Raw genomic sequence first — 17,877 nt, forward strand, 5'->3', positions numbered from 1 at the left:
CCGCGGCGTAATCACCCGAAATTGGATGGCCTCAAATCCTTGGGTGCTGTTGAAGATTTGTAATCTGGGCTGAATGATCGCAAACTGGCTTCTCCCACGACTGGGACTCAGCACGTCCTGCACCAGCCAAAGTGGTAGCATTTTGACAAGTACGGGTGGGGTTCAAGTCCCAGAGCGTCCGACTGGACTGGCGGCGGAGGGCCCACGTCACACAATAACCCCAGAGCTGAAGACTCGATTCTCGAGGGCCTCTCCGTCCACGCGCGAGTCCCCGGGAGGAGGAGGACAATGCCTGCCAGCTCGGCTTATCTGGTCCCCGCATCATTTTACATCCACAACCTTGCAACATTAAACCTCTGCAACATTAAAAAGGAAATTCCCTTATTAGATGGGATCCCTGAAAATCTGATCGACTGTAACACATGAACATAATTTGAAAGGCAAATGAATGTTGGGAGGTTTGTATTTGGAACAGTACAGCACTGCGGCAACTGTTCGCCATGTGGTTTTACTGCAAACTTAAGGATTCTGTTATGTAGCTGCTGACCTGTTTTGATGAGGCCTGGCTGGTAATTGAAGGTATTTCATATTACTCTGCCTCCGATTACTGGCAGATTTACCATTCATGTCTTATTCTTTTTATGTTGTCACATTTGTTTGGAAGAAAGCAGAGTAATAAATTGAATGCATAAAGTTGTGCTTTTATTTATTTTTTTACTCTGCAACATTCATTTCCTAAAATGGGTTGCCAAAAAAAACAAAAATAGAAGCTTTCTTTAAAAAAAGGACAAATTGCACCATGTATTTCAGTGGGCACAGTGAATCACTGCGGATTAAGAGCTTTATTCCCAAGGCGACTGCAGGAGTTAAAAATGTATGTAGACGTGCAAAGTACTTTATAAAAAAACAAGCAGCAAGCAGTGGGCTGTTTCTGGCAAGTTCTGGCCCAAAAAGGATGACAAAGGCCTACACAGCTCAATGTAGTGCAAAAATCAAAAATCAATAGTTCACAAAAAGTCTGGTTTTATTTCCCCTCGAACCAACATGAGCCCAAAACTAACACAAAGCACATTAATTCCACACAACAGTACACACAAAATCAACTTCTTCAGGGTCCTTGCTTCACCGACTAGCTGGTCTTCTTTCCCCTTCCTTCACACTTTCCTTCATGCTGCTCCCCAGTCCAGACCAGACCAGCTCAGCTCAGCTCAGCTCACTCGCCGTGGGCTCTGGCTTCTCGGTCTGCACCCCTCTCAGAACCCTTTCCTTCTCCCCCGCTCGCTCCTGTAGCCCTTAAGTCTTGGCTCGATTAAGTGATCTAACCCACACCTGTGTGGGTGGCGAGGCCTTCTGGGAGCTGGAGGCTTTGCGCCGGCGGCCATTTTGTGTTTGGAGGCGGCGAGGCGGACCCTGAAAGGGGATGTGGCGCCCGTCCGCTGGCTGTCCACTTGTGACTGCACAGCTTCGAAATCGCAATGTCCTTTCCGTCAAGTATTCTTTGATTCACTCTTCACAATGTGAGCCCCTTAGTGCTTTCATCGTCCCACGAGGAGGCATTTACAAAAGAACGATGTGGTTCCTCGCATTGTCAGGCGACAATTTGGACTCATTGTTTGAGTATTCATCTGTCTCTATGTTGGTTTCTCAAAATCCCCCAGACTTAATATGTGAATCCCACAATAGCTATGGATCACACAGCTGATTTGGCCTTTAAAAGACACGGCCTTGGATTCAAAGATGATTTTTAATGAATGATGTAAGAGCCAGAGTGGATTTCTGCTTGTCCAAAGTGGAGGTTCTAAATATTGATGGGCAGGCGACGGTGGAGCATTTTGTGACCTCTTCAAGAAGAGCAAAATAACTCGATCTGGAGAGGCTTAAAATCTATGACATATTGAGAGCTCGGAGAAGAAGTGAATTAATCCTGTAGCGCTGCCGCCCACAACATCAACAGGCATGTCAGGGAGATAACTCTGATTTTAAAATTGGTGGCACTCTACCCCTAATTCATATCTAAACAATGGGTGGTTATCCCTGTGAGAGCTCGCATGACGGAGAAAGAACAAAAAATATAAAGCTGCTCTCCGTTCATGTTAAGTTCACACAAAATACTAATAAGTTAATATATTGTCTTCTGTTTTTGATTTCTTTGTTCATTTATTTTTTCTGCTATTCATGTGTTTATGTTAAGATGTTCACAAACATTATCGTATTTAAAACATGTACTTCAATTAATCTCATGAAAATTAAATCTGGGTGTGCACTCAACGGGAGAAGGCCAAGAAGATTATTATTTCTCTGTAAAAACAAATAAGCTACTGAGAAAAGGGGCTCGCCATTTGCACGTACTTCTTCATTATTGCAGTTCATCATAATTTTCTACGCTGTCAAGTGGTGCAAAGTTGGCTGGCCAGGCTGAAGTATTATATCGTGAGGTGTAAATAACAAATGTGCAACGTCAGTCGAGCTTTATCCATCAACACAGAACCAAATGGTAACACCATGCAAAGCCATTCTTTACCATTACCTCGAGTCTGAAAACCGATAGCGATGAAGCAGGATCCAGTTAAAAGAAGCACCATCATTTTGAAGGAGGAAAAGACATCACATCGCATCAGTGTGTGTTGTTGTCACGTACTCGTGGCTGGAGCAGGATACAGGGAGGACTCAGGCGCAGAGGTTTTAATCCAAAGTGCTCTTTATTCACCAACAGATCAACCAAAACGTGCTCCAACGACGAGGGACATATAGACAATGACACGACCAAGGACAACAGGCACACAGGGCTTAAATACACAAGGGGGGTGCAGGTGATTGGACACAGGTGGAATCAATCAGACAATCACAGGACAAGGCAGGAAGTGAAGCTACCCAGGAACACAAGAGACATGACCACTACAAAATAAAACAGGAAGAGAGACCAAACCGTGACAGTTGTATTTTGTTCAGAAGGGCAGCGGAGATCCATCGCATCCTCAATCATCTCACCTGGAATAGTCCCTCCTCCATCAGACGTCATTATTAAAGGTTGGTAAAGTAATCACGGCATGATAGTGTAAATGAGATGAAGGCTCACGCCATCTGAAATTGCCATTGTCATCTGTGGCTGATTGTGAAGTTAGAGGCTGAATTCGTTATCACGATTCCTCAGGAATTGAATTGAAAATAATTGATTCTCATCGGACTCTGAAACTGTTTTGTCGACCACAGCCTCATCTACATATCGTTAATGGAATATATTTACATTCATCAAGCTTCACCGCGAATCACCGCAACCGGCTCCATTACGCATCGCACAGCAGCAGCGCATGGGCATCCCCGCGATGTTTATCAATCAGATACGGTCAGAGCATCACGAGAGGTAGAGAGTGACATTTCTCATTTCTCATCAAGTTCTCTGCTCTAACGGGCTTAGCATATAAACAGCGTTATTTTCTTTGTTATAATTGGGCATTTTAGATAAGAAGCATATCTGGTGCCGCAGCTGAGCCCGTGAGGCTGCCATCCCATCAGCACTGTGAGCGACATGCTTGTCTTACGGCAACGGCCTCCGGAAGCAACGTGAGCGCGAGGGACAACAGCCGAGCTCAAGCAATTCACTCGCTCACAGGAATATAGTTCATTTCTTTTATTTTTTAAGAAGCCTATTTTTTAGAGCATTTGTGCTTCAACTGACAGAGAGGATGAAAATGAAAAGAATATTAGGTGGTTGTATATGAGTAATCCGCTCAGTACGACCTTAAGGCCATGAGTGGGGGGGAAATGTGTAACTGATGTTATTTCTCTGTTTTTTCAGTCTTGCAAATGAACATTTGAGGTCAACTCAAGATACGTTTACAATCAACCGAATGAGCTAATTTTAGTAAACTCAATTAGTTATACTTGATACCATTTTTGCTGACATGACTTCAGTCATCAAACTTGAGTGTTCATCTACCTCCGTTATTTAAAAAAATGATTAAAGATTCCTTTAAAATGTACCACTCTTATTATTCCAACCTGCCAGATACACCAAAGACAATAGAAGAGGGGGGAAGGGTTTATTGATCTGTGGACTCACATAATATTCCCCCTTGACTATCAAATCATTATGTCGGATTTCCACACCTTCCAATTTAAGTAGCTGCAGCTAATCTTTTAGTAATTTAAGCCAGGCAGCATAACAGGGCTTCAGCTGCAACAGAGAGGACATATCTGTTGGTTTTTAATGCAGTACTTAAGGTCAAAACTCGGCCCTAATACGCTTGTTAACAAGCTTAAAACCCCCCCTCGTCTGATTATCCAAATACGGTGGCAACCGCGGGAGAACAGTGCTTCTGTTTCTGCGCAGAATGAGCTGCAGATAAATCTTGACCATTGTTTTCCTGTTGGTAGTCCACCTGACCTTCCATCACACGGCTATAAAACAGGAATTTTGCGACCTGTTTATGTCCTTCAAATCTAATTGGGCCTTGCTGTAGCTCCCGTGGCAGACCACTGCTAGGCCATAAACGACAGAGGGAATGGGCAATTACACCATATCGCCGCTGGACATGGTAATAGTTATCGGCGCGCCGAGCCCTTCCCTCACCATAGTTATTCCCAACAGCCACAGAATACTATTTGTGGTCCGCGCACGACTTAGAAAAAGGGGCAGTGACCTGGTATATGAGGATATGATTAAGTATGCCATTAAAGAGCTCAAGACAAATCATGGAGGGGTGGTGACAGCCAGAGATTGTTTCCAGCCTGTGTGCACTCACTGGCTACACATTGCGGACGTCAAAGAAACACGACGTATACCTGCAAAGGCGTCGCATTTCCGGCTCAGACTTTGTGTGGAAAAGATGTGTGCCTGTGTCAAGTATGTTTGCAAATTGTAGGTTTTAGTTTGTTTGAAGTAGTGATCAGCTAATTGAAATGTGAAGCTCAATTTTGAATCCAGTGTAACACCCTGACTTACAATTAATTGAATTATTGCAGACTGCATTGAATTCATTTTAGATTAGATACTTTTTATTCAGGCAGGTAACTGTGCCAGCTGTGCACTGAGGTTGTTGGTTGTTCCTCACTTCTGCCCAGAATCAAATGCTACTCTCGTTAGTGAAAAACCAACAAAGCGTCTCCTGGCCTCCTTTGACTCAACGCTGCCACAAATTGAGCCAATTAAAAAAAAATGTAGAAGCTGTTATAATGTTCTAGAGCATAAAACAAGTGACAAAAAACATCAAGCAATAGAGGAAGATAATGTGCTTTTTCAGCTTAGATGACTCCAATGTGTAATCACATATGGAACTTTAGTAAGTAGCCTAAATGTGTTTTGCTTTTTCCTTTAAGGGTTTTTGCAAAAACAGACGGTTGCTTTCTGTCCTACGGTGAGATGATGTGGGGGATGCCTTGTCTCTAAGTGACTGAGAGGATACATTCTACTCTTAGAGAGGCAGTGCCTGCTGGCTGGATGGCCAGATGCCGAGTATAACTGACAGTGACAGAGTGGCCGTCAAATAACTGCCGACGCTCGGGCGTAATAACAAAATCATGCAGAAACAGTTTTGCAGCCGCACCGCGCCGGGGCTGTGACATGCTGGGAAAGCTAACGACTGATGAGCAAACTGTCAAAAGGACTGTCGGAGCACTATTTCTGGATTATTCAAACATTCAACCAGTCGTACAAATATTTACTTTCCGTATGTGTTTGAATTCAGGGTTTTTACAGCATGTGCAGGGCTAGAGTGCAATTAAAAGGGTATTCAAATGTCTGCGCCCTCTACTGGTGAGAAGCAATCAATACAACTGAAGACACCCCATCCTTCACAGCTCTCCCTTTAGCTCGAGCTGTACTACAGCCCTCGGACATGAGGAGAACAGCTGGGGAATGGAAAGAGCCTAGCGATTATTTATAAATCAGTAAGACCATTCTGAGGAGGAGTAACAGGCAGATCCCTCCTCATTCACCTTTGGGGCAAAATGTTTCTGCTTTAATAGTAACCAGCTCATAACATGCCCGTCATCACCGTCAAGCGGATAGGTTGAAGGAAAAAAATGAAGCAATCGGTAGGTCATTACTACTGGATCCGACGATCACTATACAGACACTGACAGATGTCGTCAGAGTAGTGGAAGGAGAAGTATTTAACGATCCCACTTAGCCTCAACGTTTTTCAAGTGAGCACCGTAGACTTCACAATATACACAAAAAGAAAACGTTTTTATTTTCATTACGATGCGAATAATCGTTTTGTTGACATTGTTTAAAAAATGTTATAAAGGCTTTACATTTGACAAACATGTATGTGAAAACGGTAATTGAGTGAATGTTCTTTAACGCAATGGAATGTGATGCTTTAGTGTGACTTAAACTCATTATATAATGAATTCGAGAGCAAGCAAACATTTGTCGTTAAATGTATTCAATTATAGATTTGGAATATCTTGTGTACTGTATCCACGTCAGCCTTTCATACATGTTGGAATAATGCCTTGACATCAGTTGTGATAGTGTGGATTTCCCACAGGGGAATACAGGTAATACACATATCATATGTAACCCGATTTTAAATGTTGCTGTTCTGCTGAGGCAACCAGACCTGCCCCTCAGACTAATGGCCATGTAATGAAATACAGGTCCGTCATTCCGTTATGGAGCCATTACCTTGTGCTCTCCTTCAAAATTTCTACAGCTTGTTAAATCTGTTTTGTTTCAGTGCGTCCCAAAAAATTGAGCAGCTGCTGTGTCACTGACTCCCACAGTGTGGGAAACTACACAGAACTACAACCATCTACTTAAGTTTATGTGAAGTTTACAACAAGTCAATTATGAGTTATCGTTCCTTTAACAGCCTAGTAAAGTCTATCCACGCAATACAAGCTCATACACCAAGCACGGCGCTGTAAAACATCGCCATTCTTCCCTGCTAACAAGCTGAGCCAGGGCTTCATTGTATACAGTTTGACCATTTTTTTCATATGGAAGATATGTAAAGCTTATTCACAGTCTTTAAAAGACAGAAGTACGCAGGCTGACAGAAAAATATGCATGAGTCATGCTTCAGGTCTACGGTACAAACAAACCCCACAGCATGCAGCACAGAGTGCACTTTTTGTATTCTGAACCAAACGAACCATAATAAGGTGCTCTGCAATGCACCCGGTCTGCCTATGGTCACAGTTCATAAAGTGATTGGCTTTATTTGCTACATCATGATGATGACTTCCTGACCGGTACGTCATTTGATATTAACATGGTCGAGCCTTATCCTACCGTTTAACTGGTTGTACACCACGTCCTCCAGCCTCTCCAGCCGCTGGAGAATAGACTGCCTGTCCACCAAGTTGGAAACTTTGCCGGTCCTGGCTCGCAGCCTCTGGTCAGACATACGCCCTATCTGGATGAGCTCCTCGGACCGGTCTTGGATCCTGCAGTAGACCGAGAACAGGATGATCCCCACAAACACTAAAATGTTGACGGTCAGCAAAGTTTTGATTTTGCGTGCCACAGCCATCAAAGAGAGTGTCGTCCGGCTGACTCAGTCAAGCCCAGCAGCTGTCCATGTGCGGGGGCTCTGCTTTCCCACCGTGTTGCAAGGAGGAGGACTCGCTGCGGAGAAGGTCAACTCGTGGAGACCCGAGGAGCCTGCGGTTCAGCACCACGGACAGCGGCGGGGAAGGTCGCCGCAGGCGGCCACGGCGCTTGACTCCGGGTGGTGAGCGAGGTTGTTTTTCTACTCCTTTTGTTGTTGTTGTTTTTTTTTAAATGTACGGTCTTCTTTAACCGAGGAAACAGCTGCACGCGCGCTCCTGCGGACGGTCGAGCTACATATTACAAGCTAGAAAAAAAAAACGCCGGGAGGAGAGCGTTCATCCTTCAGAGCAGACCGCGGGGGTTGAAAAACATCTTTCTGTCCATCTTACAGCATCGCCATGACCGCTCTCCTCGCAGCATCCTCCGGCTCGTCTGTGGGATCCCCCCGCCCCCAACTCGCTTTTCCGGCGGTGTGGTCACCTGATCCGTCCCGCTGTGTAAATTTCAACCCGAGGAGCTTATGTCCAAAGAATATGTGCATGCTTCAAAAACAAGGCGGCGTCTCTCTCGCTCCCTCTCTCTCTCTCTCTCTCTCTCTCTCTCTCTCTCTCTCTCTCTCTCTCTCTCTCTCTCTCTCTCTCTCTCGCTCGGCTCTGTGTTTTTTTGCTCGGTCAGTCCATCGTTGTTTCCCTTGTCGGCGGAGCAGGGTGACTTGAGAGCAGATTTGCCCTCACACGCGGGTGGGAGAGCTGCAGCCGGGCTCCTCCCCGCCTCCCCGTGTCCTGACATTTAGAGGCTCAGTCATGAATATTCACCGGCAGGATGGAATAAACCGCACGACTGTGGAGGCAGCTCACATACTTGCACTCGGTGGAGCGACCCTGCCCCCCTCCCCCCCGTATCAGTTGGTGAACTGTGAAAATGTTAAGATGTGTTAACAGATTCTTTGTTACTTGATCCGTAAAGTTTCTGCCTCACCTCCGATGCAGCAGGAGCAGCTTAAGTTGTTTATAGGGTCCAGTGTGCGCGTAATGCAGCTGGCCGTGTATGCATGGTCAACCTCAGGAGTGTAATTATCATTTCACTAATCACATGCACGGGTTGTACCTCCATTAGACCTGAGAAATTAGAACTGACGAACGCATTGAGGCAGCCACGCAGATTCAAACAGGAGCCACTACAAAAAAAATACTGTTATATATCCACTACAAAGCTTCTCGCCAAGTAAACTACATACAATGAGATTTTGTCAGATTGTGAGCTTTTACTTCATTAGTCAAACACTGACATGTAATAGGCAAAAACCAGACGGCAGCTCTCGCAGATTACAGAACTTCATCAGAGGATGTCAAAGAGTACAAATGTTGTTCTGCACATCTTGCGGGGATCTGATGAATGTAGGTCACTCTTTTTAAAAGCTTTTTTGGTCCCCGCCAAGGCTTTAGTAAAATAATGACAGACTCTTCTGTAACAAAGTACTCCAATATGTTCACGGGATAATCAATGACTTTTAAGGCCAAGCATCTCTGCAGGGCTGAGAAACTGCAGGGAATCGTTCTCTGTTGGCTTATATATGTCGTGTTGCACATAGCCTTTGAATCTTTTGTCAATGTATAAATATTAATTTGTGCAGCCTTAAAACATGAACTAAATATATATCCATGGATGTAATAAATAAAGGCAGTGTGGAGTAGAGACGCCAAACATGGTACTAAGTGCTTTATTGGGCCCCGTATAGTACACTGCACAGGGGTTTTAGTGCAGAGGGCATTCTCGTCAGCAGAAGCTGCTGTTGGGTAGAGTCCTGCATGGCCTGGCAGCGTGGACGCTTTCAGACAAGATGCTATTAAGGAAGGGAAGCCAGATGTCAACAGATCATCGACATGCACTGCAGGAAAACATTCAGACGCACAATGAGAGTTCAAAACACATTTCCATCAGCTCTTGTGTTTTGGTAGTGTATTTAACTCGTGTGCCCTTGCCATTGTAAGCGAATAAATCTTTTACTTTTGTATGTGTAAACAGATTGGAATGAAAGTAAGATCTTGTGGTATTTTTAAAAGTAACTTTTTCAGGATAGTGTTAACTTAAAGTTGCATTGTTCTTTTCAGAAATGTAATTATAAAAGTGTGTCCTACCTTTGTACTGCGCATTTTCTGCAGAAATACGCTAGGTGCTTTTTCCTCAGACAATGAGTTGTTTCCACCATCTGTATTCACACATCTCATCTCGTATGCATAACATTTGGATTTAAACACAAACAATATTATTCACTGCAAGCTGCATCAAGGTCACTGTGAGCATTGTAAAAAGAAACTGACAAATCGGTTTCATTAGGAACACCGGTGCTGACGTAGCTCAGCCAATTATTCATGTTTGTCCCCATCCGGCTGACATGCAAACTTGCTGTGTCGCTTTTAGAAAAAGGGACCCACTGCAAGACACTCGGTGGTCACTAATGCAGTGCTGTCTGCTCTACTGCCGGAGCTAAGTTCATCCATTATCACTTTGACCCGCAGGCCAACAGCTAAGCCCCAGTTCTGTCTGCCTTAACTTAGCTCATTCACATTCCACCTTCAGCCAATTCTCCCCACTGGGCTGCTGGGTGAACAGTTGATTTGCCTAATGCCTTAACTGAGTTTAAATAATAACCCCCGGATTGGTCAAGATACAGGCAGATGTTTTCATATATATATATATTTTTTTTTTACAACATAGTTGAAACAACACTGCACACAGCTGAATTTCTATCAGAGCGACGGCCTCCTCAACACACAATGTGCTCCTTGACCTTGGCAAACCACTGTGGCTGTAAACATAATGCATCACTCAGTGGCAACCTAATAACAAATGAAAAGTGCTTTTCTCAAGTGGGGACAAGGCAAACCTTGGCGTTAATGAGACAAAGACAGAAGCGGCTTTGCTTCCGTAGACAACAACAAAACAAAGGCAGGATTTATCAGTGTAAGAACCACATAAAACCCTCGAGCTGTTCACATAGGAAATGTAAGGAATATTTAGGATTTCATTTGTCAATATGGACATAAGCCTGCTTGCGATGTGTTTGTATAAATGGGGAAGGAGCTCTCGGGTCGCACTCAAATGTTTCTTGATTTATGGCAGAAGCAATTACATCTTGCCAGTGTACCGATGCTTGATGGGCGAATCAGTGCAGGTAATTACAAAAGTCTAATGAAACAACGAGTCAAGGGAATGAATCCCTGCATCAAAAAATGTAATCAAAGATAAATGGACTATCCATATTAGTCATTATGCCGGCAAGATTATTGTCTTAAACCCCTGTGTACACCAGCAATGGACTTTTTAAAAATCAAAAGCCATTATTCTGCTGACACCTTCTACTCGTTTGCAGATTGATTGATATTTCATGCCTCATGAACTTTCCTCCAGTTTAGTTTTCATTTTCTTCTTGCGACAACAGATGCAATGAGGAAGAAAGGAGCTATTTAGCGTTTTAAAAAATAGAACAGAAATGTTATTAAAATGCAAAAGAACAACACACACACACATATTAAAAATAAATACATGGAGCTCCATACGTTGACTAATTTAATTGATGCATTACAGTGCGTTGATGTAACTGTTTGGATTTATATACAGTCAATGCTAAACTCTTTAAAGCAGAATCAGCTGTGATTTAAAGCAAATCCTCAGCTCAGTTATGTACTCTCGTTGGACGCTCATACCATATTGCGGCTCTGGAGACAAGGAACACCTTAATCTTTCAGGAATTATTCAACATGTTTGAGGTCCTGTCTGTAATTTCAAAAAACAAATGTAAATGAAAAAATCATGCTGCTTCATTCTTAATGAAAATACAGTTGCAACCAGTGTTGATTAGTACAGAGAGCATGCAGACTGAACCACCATGTCAGATTTCTTTGAATATATTAACTATAATGAAACAGAATACCCAAAAGGTGTAATGCCCGCTAAATAATTCATAAAAATCAGACTTGTAGAAATAACAGGAAACTCAAGAGAGCCATGACATTGTGTTCTTTACAAGTGTAAAAATGTAAACTTTTGACCACAACTGTATATGATGACAATAGACATTGTTAAGCTTTGATCATTTATGCTTTATTAACACAACTAACTGTCATGGTTGAGCTAAGGATACTTAAACTGAAAGTTGCAGACAGAAAGCCACTAATTCATTACCTTTCACTGTCCATTTGTGGCCAAACATAAGCAGCAGCCAACATCTAATCCGAGGCTCCAATCACAGGCTTGGAGCAGCAGTCACAGAGCTAGTCGCTAACCAGTAAAGAAAAACACGCACACGCAAACAAGCCTACTTGCAAGCGCATGCAACCCAGTGTTTGCATGAAAAGTGTGGCACACATAGATAAAAAGACAATTACAATTACTGACAGGAGTCCATTTAAAGAGAAAAATTGAATCATTTGATGAAAGCTAAAGATACTGTACATCAGTCTTGCATACCGTGATCTTAAAATATGTATCAAACCCAATATATTTCATTTTTGTACACGGAGTATCAGGGGGTTGGCAGTTCGATCCCAGGCCCTGATAACTTGGGCAAGACACTTAACCCCAACATTGCTCCTGTAGCTACAGTGTGTGAATGTTAGTAACTGATGGGCAGGTGGCATTGTGTATGGTAGCTCCTTTCACCAATGTGTGAATGGTGACATGAAGTGTTGAAGCGCTTTGAGTGGTCAAAGGACTAGAAAAGTGCTGCTGAAACATAATTGTGGCCACATAGATGGCTTCCATTACTTCAGCTGGTGCTCACTTTGAAAATAACAAAGTGGTTGTTGGGCGCATTGATCAAAGGATAAAAATCGGAGTGGAACAACACGCTGACCATTGTTAAGCTTACGTCACCCACGACTGAAAACCGTACTCCTAAATCCAAGCATTGGCGAGCTGCTTTGTTTGAAGACGCCATGTTACAGTACATCCTCTCACTGCCAGAGAGAATATGATGCTGTGAATGCGGTTGCCATAAAAGCATTCTGCCATTCACCAGGAATGAAACACGCATCAAAGCAGCACGTCTGGTCCCTCCCGTTAAAACCTCGTTTTTGGTATGTCTCCCAGAGAAAATAATCATGCGGCTCTGCTGGGGGAGAGTGCATGTGGGAGGGTGTAAAGAGGAGGGGAGGGGAGGGTGGCAAATGAACGCACAGCCGTGCAGCGGGCGAGGTGTGCGTGGGGAGAGGGTAAGCCGCAGGGGGGTTGCCGATGCTGAGGTGCAGACGGGTGCAGAGGACCGCAGGTCATCGCCCGTCCTCGCGCTGCTCTCTATTCAGAATCCACTCACACACGCACTCCCCGATGGCTGATTAAAGGGCAGAAAGAGAGCAGGAGACGGAGAGAAGGGGCGGCTTGGGGGCTGCGTTTGTGGTGGGACCCCGGCCCCCTTCCCCCATGGGGTGCCAGTCAGAATGTTGTCTTTGAGCAAGAGTTGGGAGGAAATAATGGTCCACAAAGTGCATTTATGAACACATACTGCAGCTTTGAGCCTGAAAAATACATGTTTGTTTTGGCTATCAGCGAGTAGGACTGTTTCTATTTGGCATCAACGTCATGTAGAACCGCAGCACACACTGAAACTGATTTTATGCGTTAGTGTCTTTGATTTGTCATTTGATGTCTTTAGAGCATAATAAGATAGTGGTCCATGACAGTGCCCATAATGAGAAGCCAGATAGTGATGCATGGTGGTAAGCAGTCAGCCAGTGGAGCAGGATGGTTGATCCATTAGGAAGAAACCATCCAGCCTGATTCACTAGAGATTTGAGTTTGAGCATTTCACATTGCATAGAAGCAATAGCAATAGTAGGACCTTGTAAACATACTGTTTGAAATATTTTCACTTGAACACTGGTGTAAAATCATTAAAAAGGATATTTAATGTTAGCAAACAAATATCCTGTTTGGTGATTTTATACTGTGTTTGAGACACATACATAGACACACAAAACAATAGTAGCTATAATTGCGTCTTGCCGATTTAGAGACAATATGCAACAAAAGAAAAGTGATTTCTGCAATGTGTAGCTGAAACAACACAAAGTGGGACATGGTCAAAGTGTGCAGAAAGGATTTTACCAGGAACATAGCAGACCAAGCCACACAAAGATTGTGTACAGTGAAGAAAACACTGTACACAAGAGTCAGGTAACCTCAAAACACCACTTAGCAAAAAACAATGTAGTAATGTAGAAGGAGTCTACATTGGAATGATGGAAAAATAAAAAGTTTAAACGTGAGTAATGTTAACGGTGAAGAAGCAAATCTGTGGACATGAAGGTGTGCTCTGTGTTCTGTGAAGCTGGATCTTATGTTGACTGGGACGGAGTTCACTTCAGTCCACGTCCTCCAGGGCGTCCTGTTTCGACTCTCCACTCTCCGGCAGAGCTTGCTAATCCTGTCTGCATCCCTGCCCTTGATGTTTCCAACCCCGGCACTCTGCGCTGCTGAGGAGAGAGTGCTGGCCAACGCTGATTGGTGGGGATTTTGAGCTGATTGTTCGTGGAGCCTCCTGCAGAAGAGTTAATGTGGAGCACTAAACCGGCTAATGGTCGTGGAAGTGAGTCGCCACGAATTTGATTTCATTCATCATTTATTTTTTGCGAAAGTGATTTTATATGATAACGAAACACATTAGCACTCATCTTTTTTCTATCCATACAAAGTGATCTATTCCAAGGCCCCTGGTTATTGCACTTTGAAGTGTTTCCCTGTGGGGGAAGGATCAGGTCACAGTGGCTTTGGCATTACTCACCAAACATCCTTCAAAAAATCTCTCACCGCTTGTGCCTTGTTCACTCCGCTAGCCTTTGCGACCCTTTCCATTAGGCTTTTATTGCACAGAGCTTAACTGGCCGACCTGGTTTGGCCACTTCAGCGTAGTGAAATAAGTACTGTGTGTCAGTATAAGTGATTTTATAAACATATCATTTTTACCACACGTTATGTTTAGCTAAAATCATATGGTGGAATGCAGTTACCTGCTTTTTAATAGCCACTAACTCAGATTCCTTCATTGGTTACCTTCTAAATGCGTCTGCATTGTCTGTCAAAACGATTCTTACTGTAGTTGGTCATCGCAGGACACAATTGATCAATTAAAAAAAACATTTCACATCCACAATAAAGGATGAGCAATTACTGTGGTTAAGGCCTAAAACATGACATCAAATGCTTTCACTGGCAGAGTGGCATATATATATTCTATGTAGGGTTTTTATTACATTTTGCACATGTGAAAAAACAGAAAGAACATGATTGACCTGCTATCATCAAGAATAAGTCACTGTCAAAGCGCTGCAACCGCTCTGTGGAAGAGTGCAGGGTGTTTAGGGTAATTGTTTGCAGGCAAATAATACTTTTATAGTACAGCAGTAAATAATGCTTCTTAAACTGTGTTTTTACGCTTTCAGAAAATGTAGCATTTATCTCAGCATGAACACCTCTTTTAGAAATAGATTACCTTACAATGCATCTCTAGAATGAAAGCTTACGTACTTTTGCTCTCTGGAGGAGAATCGTATAACTACCATTTGAAAATAATTAGATCTACTCACAGAATAATTGCTTGCATAATGCAACGGGACATTACTAATGAGCTGGTGTGGCCGGGGCTTGCCCAGCAAAATGTGTGCTTTACAGTAATAGCACATACGTATACACTAAATCAATATGATGAATAAGATCAACTTGTCCCAAGTGATGCAGAATTACCAATTTTACTTTGTTAAGAATCCCCCAGGCTTAAACACAACCGTTTGAAGAATGACTGCATTTTGAATCCTTACTATATTCAAGGACATGTAATTATCTGCATTGATGGGGACTGTCTGTAATTGTCAGTGATGTTGGGTGTTCCCTGGCTTTCTTTCTTTGGGCCTGTTCTTGGACCAGAAAAATATGCTTACCAAATGTGTTATCCTCGGAAGCTAATTTAAGGTCCTGCTCACTGTATTTGCCTGTGGTGATGCTGCACCTCCCACACAAGGACACCAGTGGCCTCCTTAGGGAGATTTTGTGACAGATCTGCTCCACCCTGTCTCCTCTATAAAGAAATAGTCAGAACATTGGGATGCAGGAACATTTTGATAGATATTGTATTTGTTGCTAATCCGGTGCGCGCACACACACTCTGCAGCATCTATAAAATGAGTGGCCTAGATTTTGGCATTAAGTGCTCGTTCTCTTCATGGACGAAGTGTAAATCTTTTCGTGAATGTATTTCCAATGCAAACTGCTGACACACTTAGGGGTGGATTCTGAACAAAAATCACCCTGAAGCTTCCCTGTCTTGCAAAATCGGATTAAGCGATACGGAACTAATTATTGCTGAACCGACTCCCTTTAAAAATCTTAGTAAATGCAATTTTTTTTAGTGTGGGTTTTCTTTCAAAACACCAATGTTAACATTAAAGTGTTGGAAAAACTGCAATGATATCATGTCACAGTCAGCAGGCCTCTTAAGACAGCAGAGCGTCTCTATCCTCTTACACAGGATAACCGTGTACGTCATGTCAGCTGCGCCTAATATGTCTTTATGAAACTCCTGGTGACTTGTGGGGCAAAACTCTATGTCCCGGGGAAACGGACATTTAATGGTCCTCGTGTTTCAGCTATATATTTTGGCGCTGGTGAAGAAGCCTTGAAACATAACACTGTGTTGTCAACCCTGTCTGCTAGTAGCAAGTATATTTAAATAAACGTCCTGTTTAATGATTTCACACCAGTGTTGAGTAAGAAGAATGTAGAATTTTCCGCCGTGGCAGGTCTCCGCACACACACCAGCTCACCAACTGCGCTCCGCCTGCCCGTGATGCCCCCAACAGACCCACCAACGGCACCAAGGTAGCGGCGGGAAACAGCTGTTGGACGCCCCATCTCGGGCTGATTGAGTAAAGCTCATTATCTGCAACCGTCACAGTGGATCTATTTCATCAGTGCAACGGCTCTCTGTATCAACTGTCGCCACTCATCTCGCCCCATGTGCGTTGCAGCCAAGACCTTTTTATCGCTGTCAACCTTGATGTCGCCGGGCGCTCTTTCAGCAGATTTGACCTAACGTTCTCATGAAACATGTTGTGTCTCTTCTCTGTTGTGGTCAGTGACTGGATATAGAAAATAACACCTAAAGAATATGACTTTTGAGGGAACAATATTTACCAATCAAGGCATAAATTTAACTGAATTAATTTACGTCAGATTCATTTTGTACTTATGTAGAGGAGTTGCGGGAACGTTTAATACCTTGAGCAATTTTTTTTTTTTTTACATATTCTGTAATACCATTGTTTTGATAGTCAACACTAAAAGTGACATCCATTCATTCTCCATCACCTTTTTTCTGGGGTATTCCCACGATGCTTCCAAGCTACAGATCATTAAGTCACCACTGAGTTATGGGTCTCCTCCTTTCAGTTGGATGTGATAAAAACAACTCCACAGTAAGCCCTGGAGGACTTTATTAGATTGCTCAAACCACCAGAACTTGTTCTTCGTAATTAAAAAGAGCAGCAGATTTCCTCGGAACAATTCTCCTCTACCTGTATTCTTCCCACATGACGACAGAACATGACATTTCAAAAAGGAATTCATTAAGGCTGTTTGCATCCCTGATGTTTCCTCGCGGTCGCTTTGTGACCATATGGTGCAAGAGTGTTTGGTTAATCAACAGTTTCACTTCGAGTTGCAGCTGGTTCACCTATAGCACCTTCACACCTACAGAGACTGCTGCCCATCTGCCTGCCTGCCACTCCATCTTATTCTCATTCATAAAAAAATAATAACGAGATACTTCAACTGCACTCCCACGACTCAATGCAATGCCTTCAGAGACACTGTTACTATAGCCATATATTTAATGTGCAAACTGATTTTGCATTCATCAGTGAAAAACTCCTCCAAGAGGTCACCAGTGAGAAGGAGACGTATTAAAATGGAAGAGACAACATTGCTAACAAGCTGTGGCATCCACATCTGTATGTTGAAGTTCACCCATAAATACTGATGTGCATTAAAAAATAAAGGACTATAGCAACTGAACATTCAGAAGAAAGCACTCTTGCCTTTTGATTTGTGTTAGTGAATGTAACTGCTAAACAGATTAATGGTCTCCTTAGCTACGGAAACCACTGAGCTGAAATGCGGCTTTAATAGCGTCATAAACAAATGATTATTGATCTGTGCACGAGAGTACCGTCAAAACTAAATCCGGGCAGTCTTGCCCTTGATGGATTTCGTGAGTGTGAACGTTTATGTACTGCATGCTTTCTCAGGACATTTGTCAATCTGAATCTGAGCTCAATGTACACTTTGATATGGAAATTCTACATTAGTGCTCAGAACGATGCAGA

General features: G+C 43.1%; 1 protein-coding gene across 1 annotated transcript in view; it reads right to left on the reverse strand.

The window, feature by feature from the left end:
- The window catches only part of galnt9 (polypeptide N-acetylgalactosaminyltransferase 9), a 55,427-nt gene extending 47,111 nt beyond the window's left edge, over positions 1-8,316 (reverse strand). Inside the window, exon 1 of the mRNA XM_037483013.2 lies at positions 7,241-8,316. Coding sequence (XP_037338910.1) covers positions 7,241-7,481 — 241 coding nt within the window. The 5' untranslated portion in view covers positions 7,482-8,316. The remainder of the gene's footprint in view (positions 1-7,240) is intronic.
- Positions 8,317-17,877: the final 9,561 nt, after the last annotated feature.

The sequence above is a fragment of the Pungitius pungitius genome, chromosome 5, assembly GCF_949316345.1.
Source record: "Pungitius pungitius chromosome 5, fPunPun2.1, whole genome shotgun sequence".
Taxonomy (NCBI): Eukaryota; Metazoa; Chordata; class Actinopteri; order Perciformes; family Gasterosteidae; genus Pungitius; species Pungitius pungitius.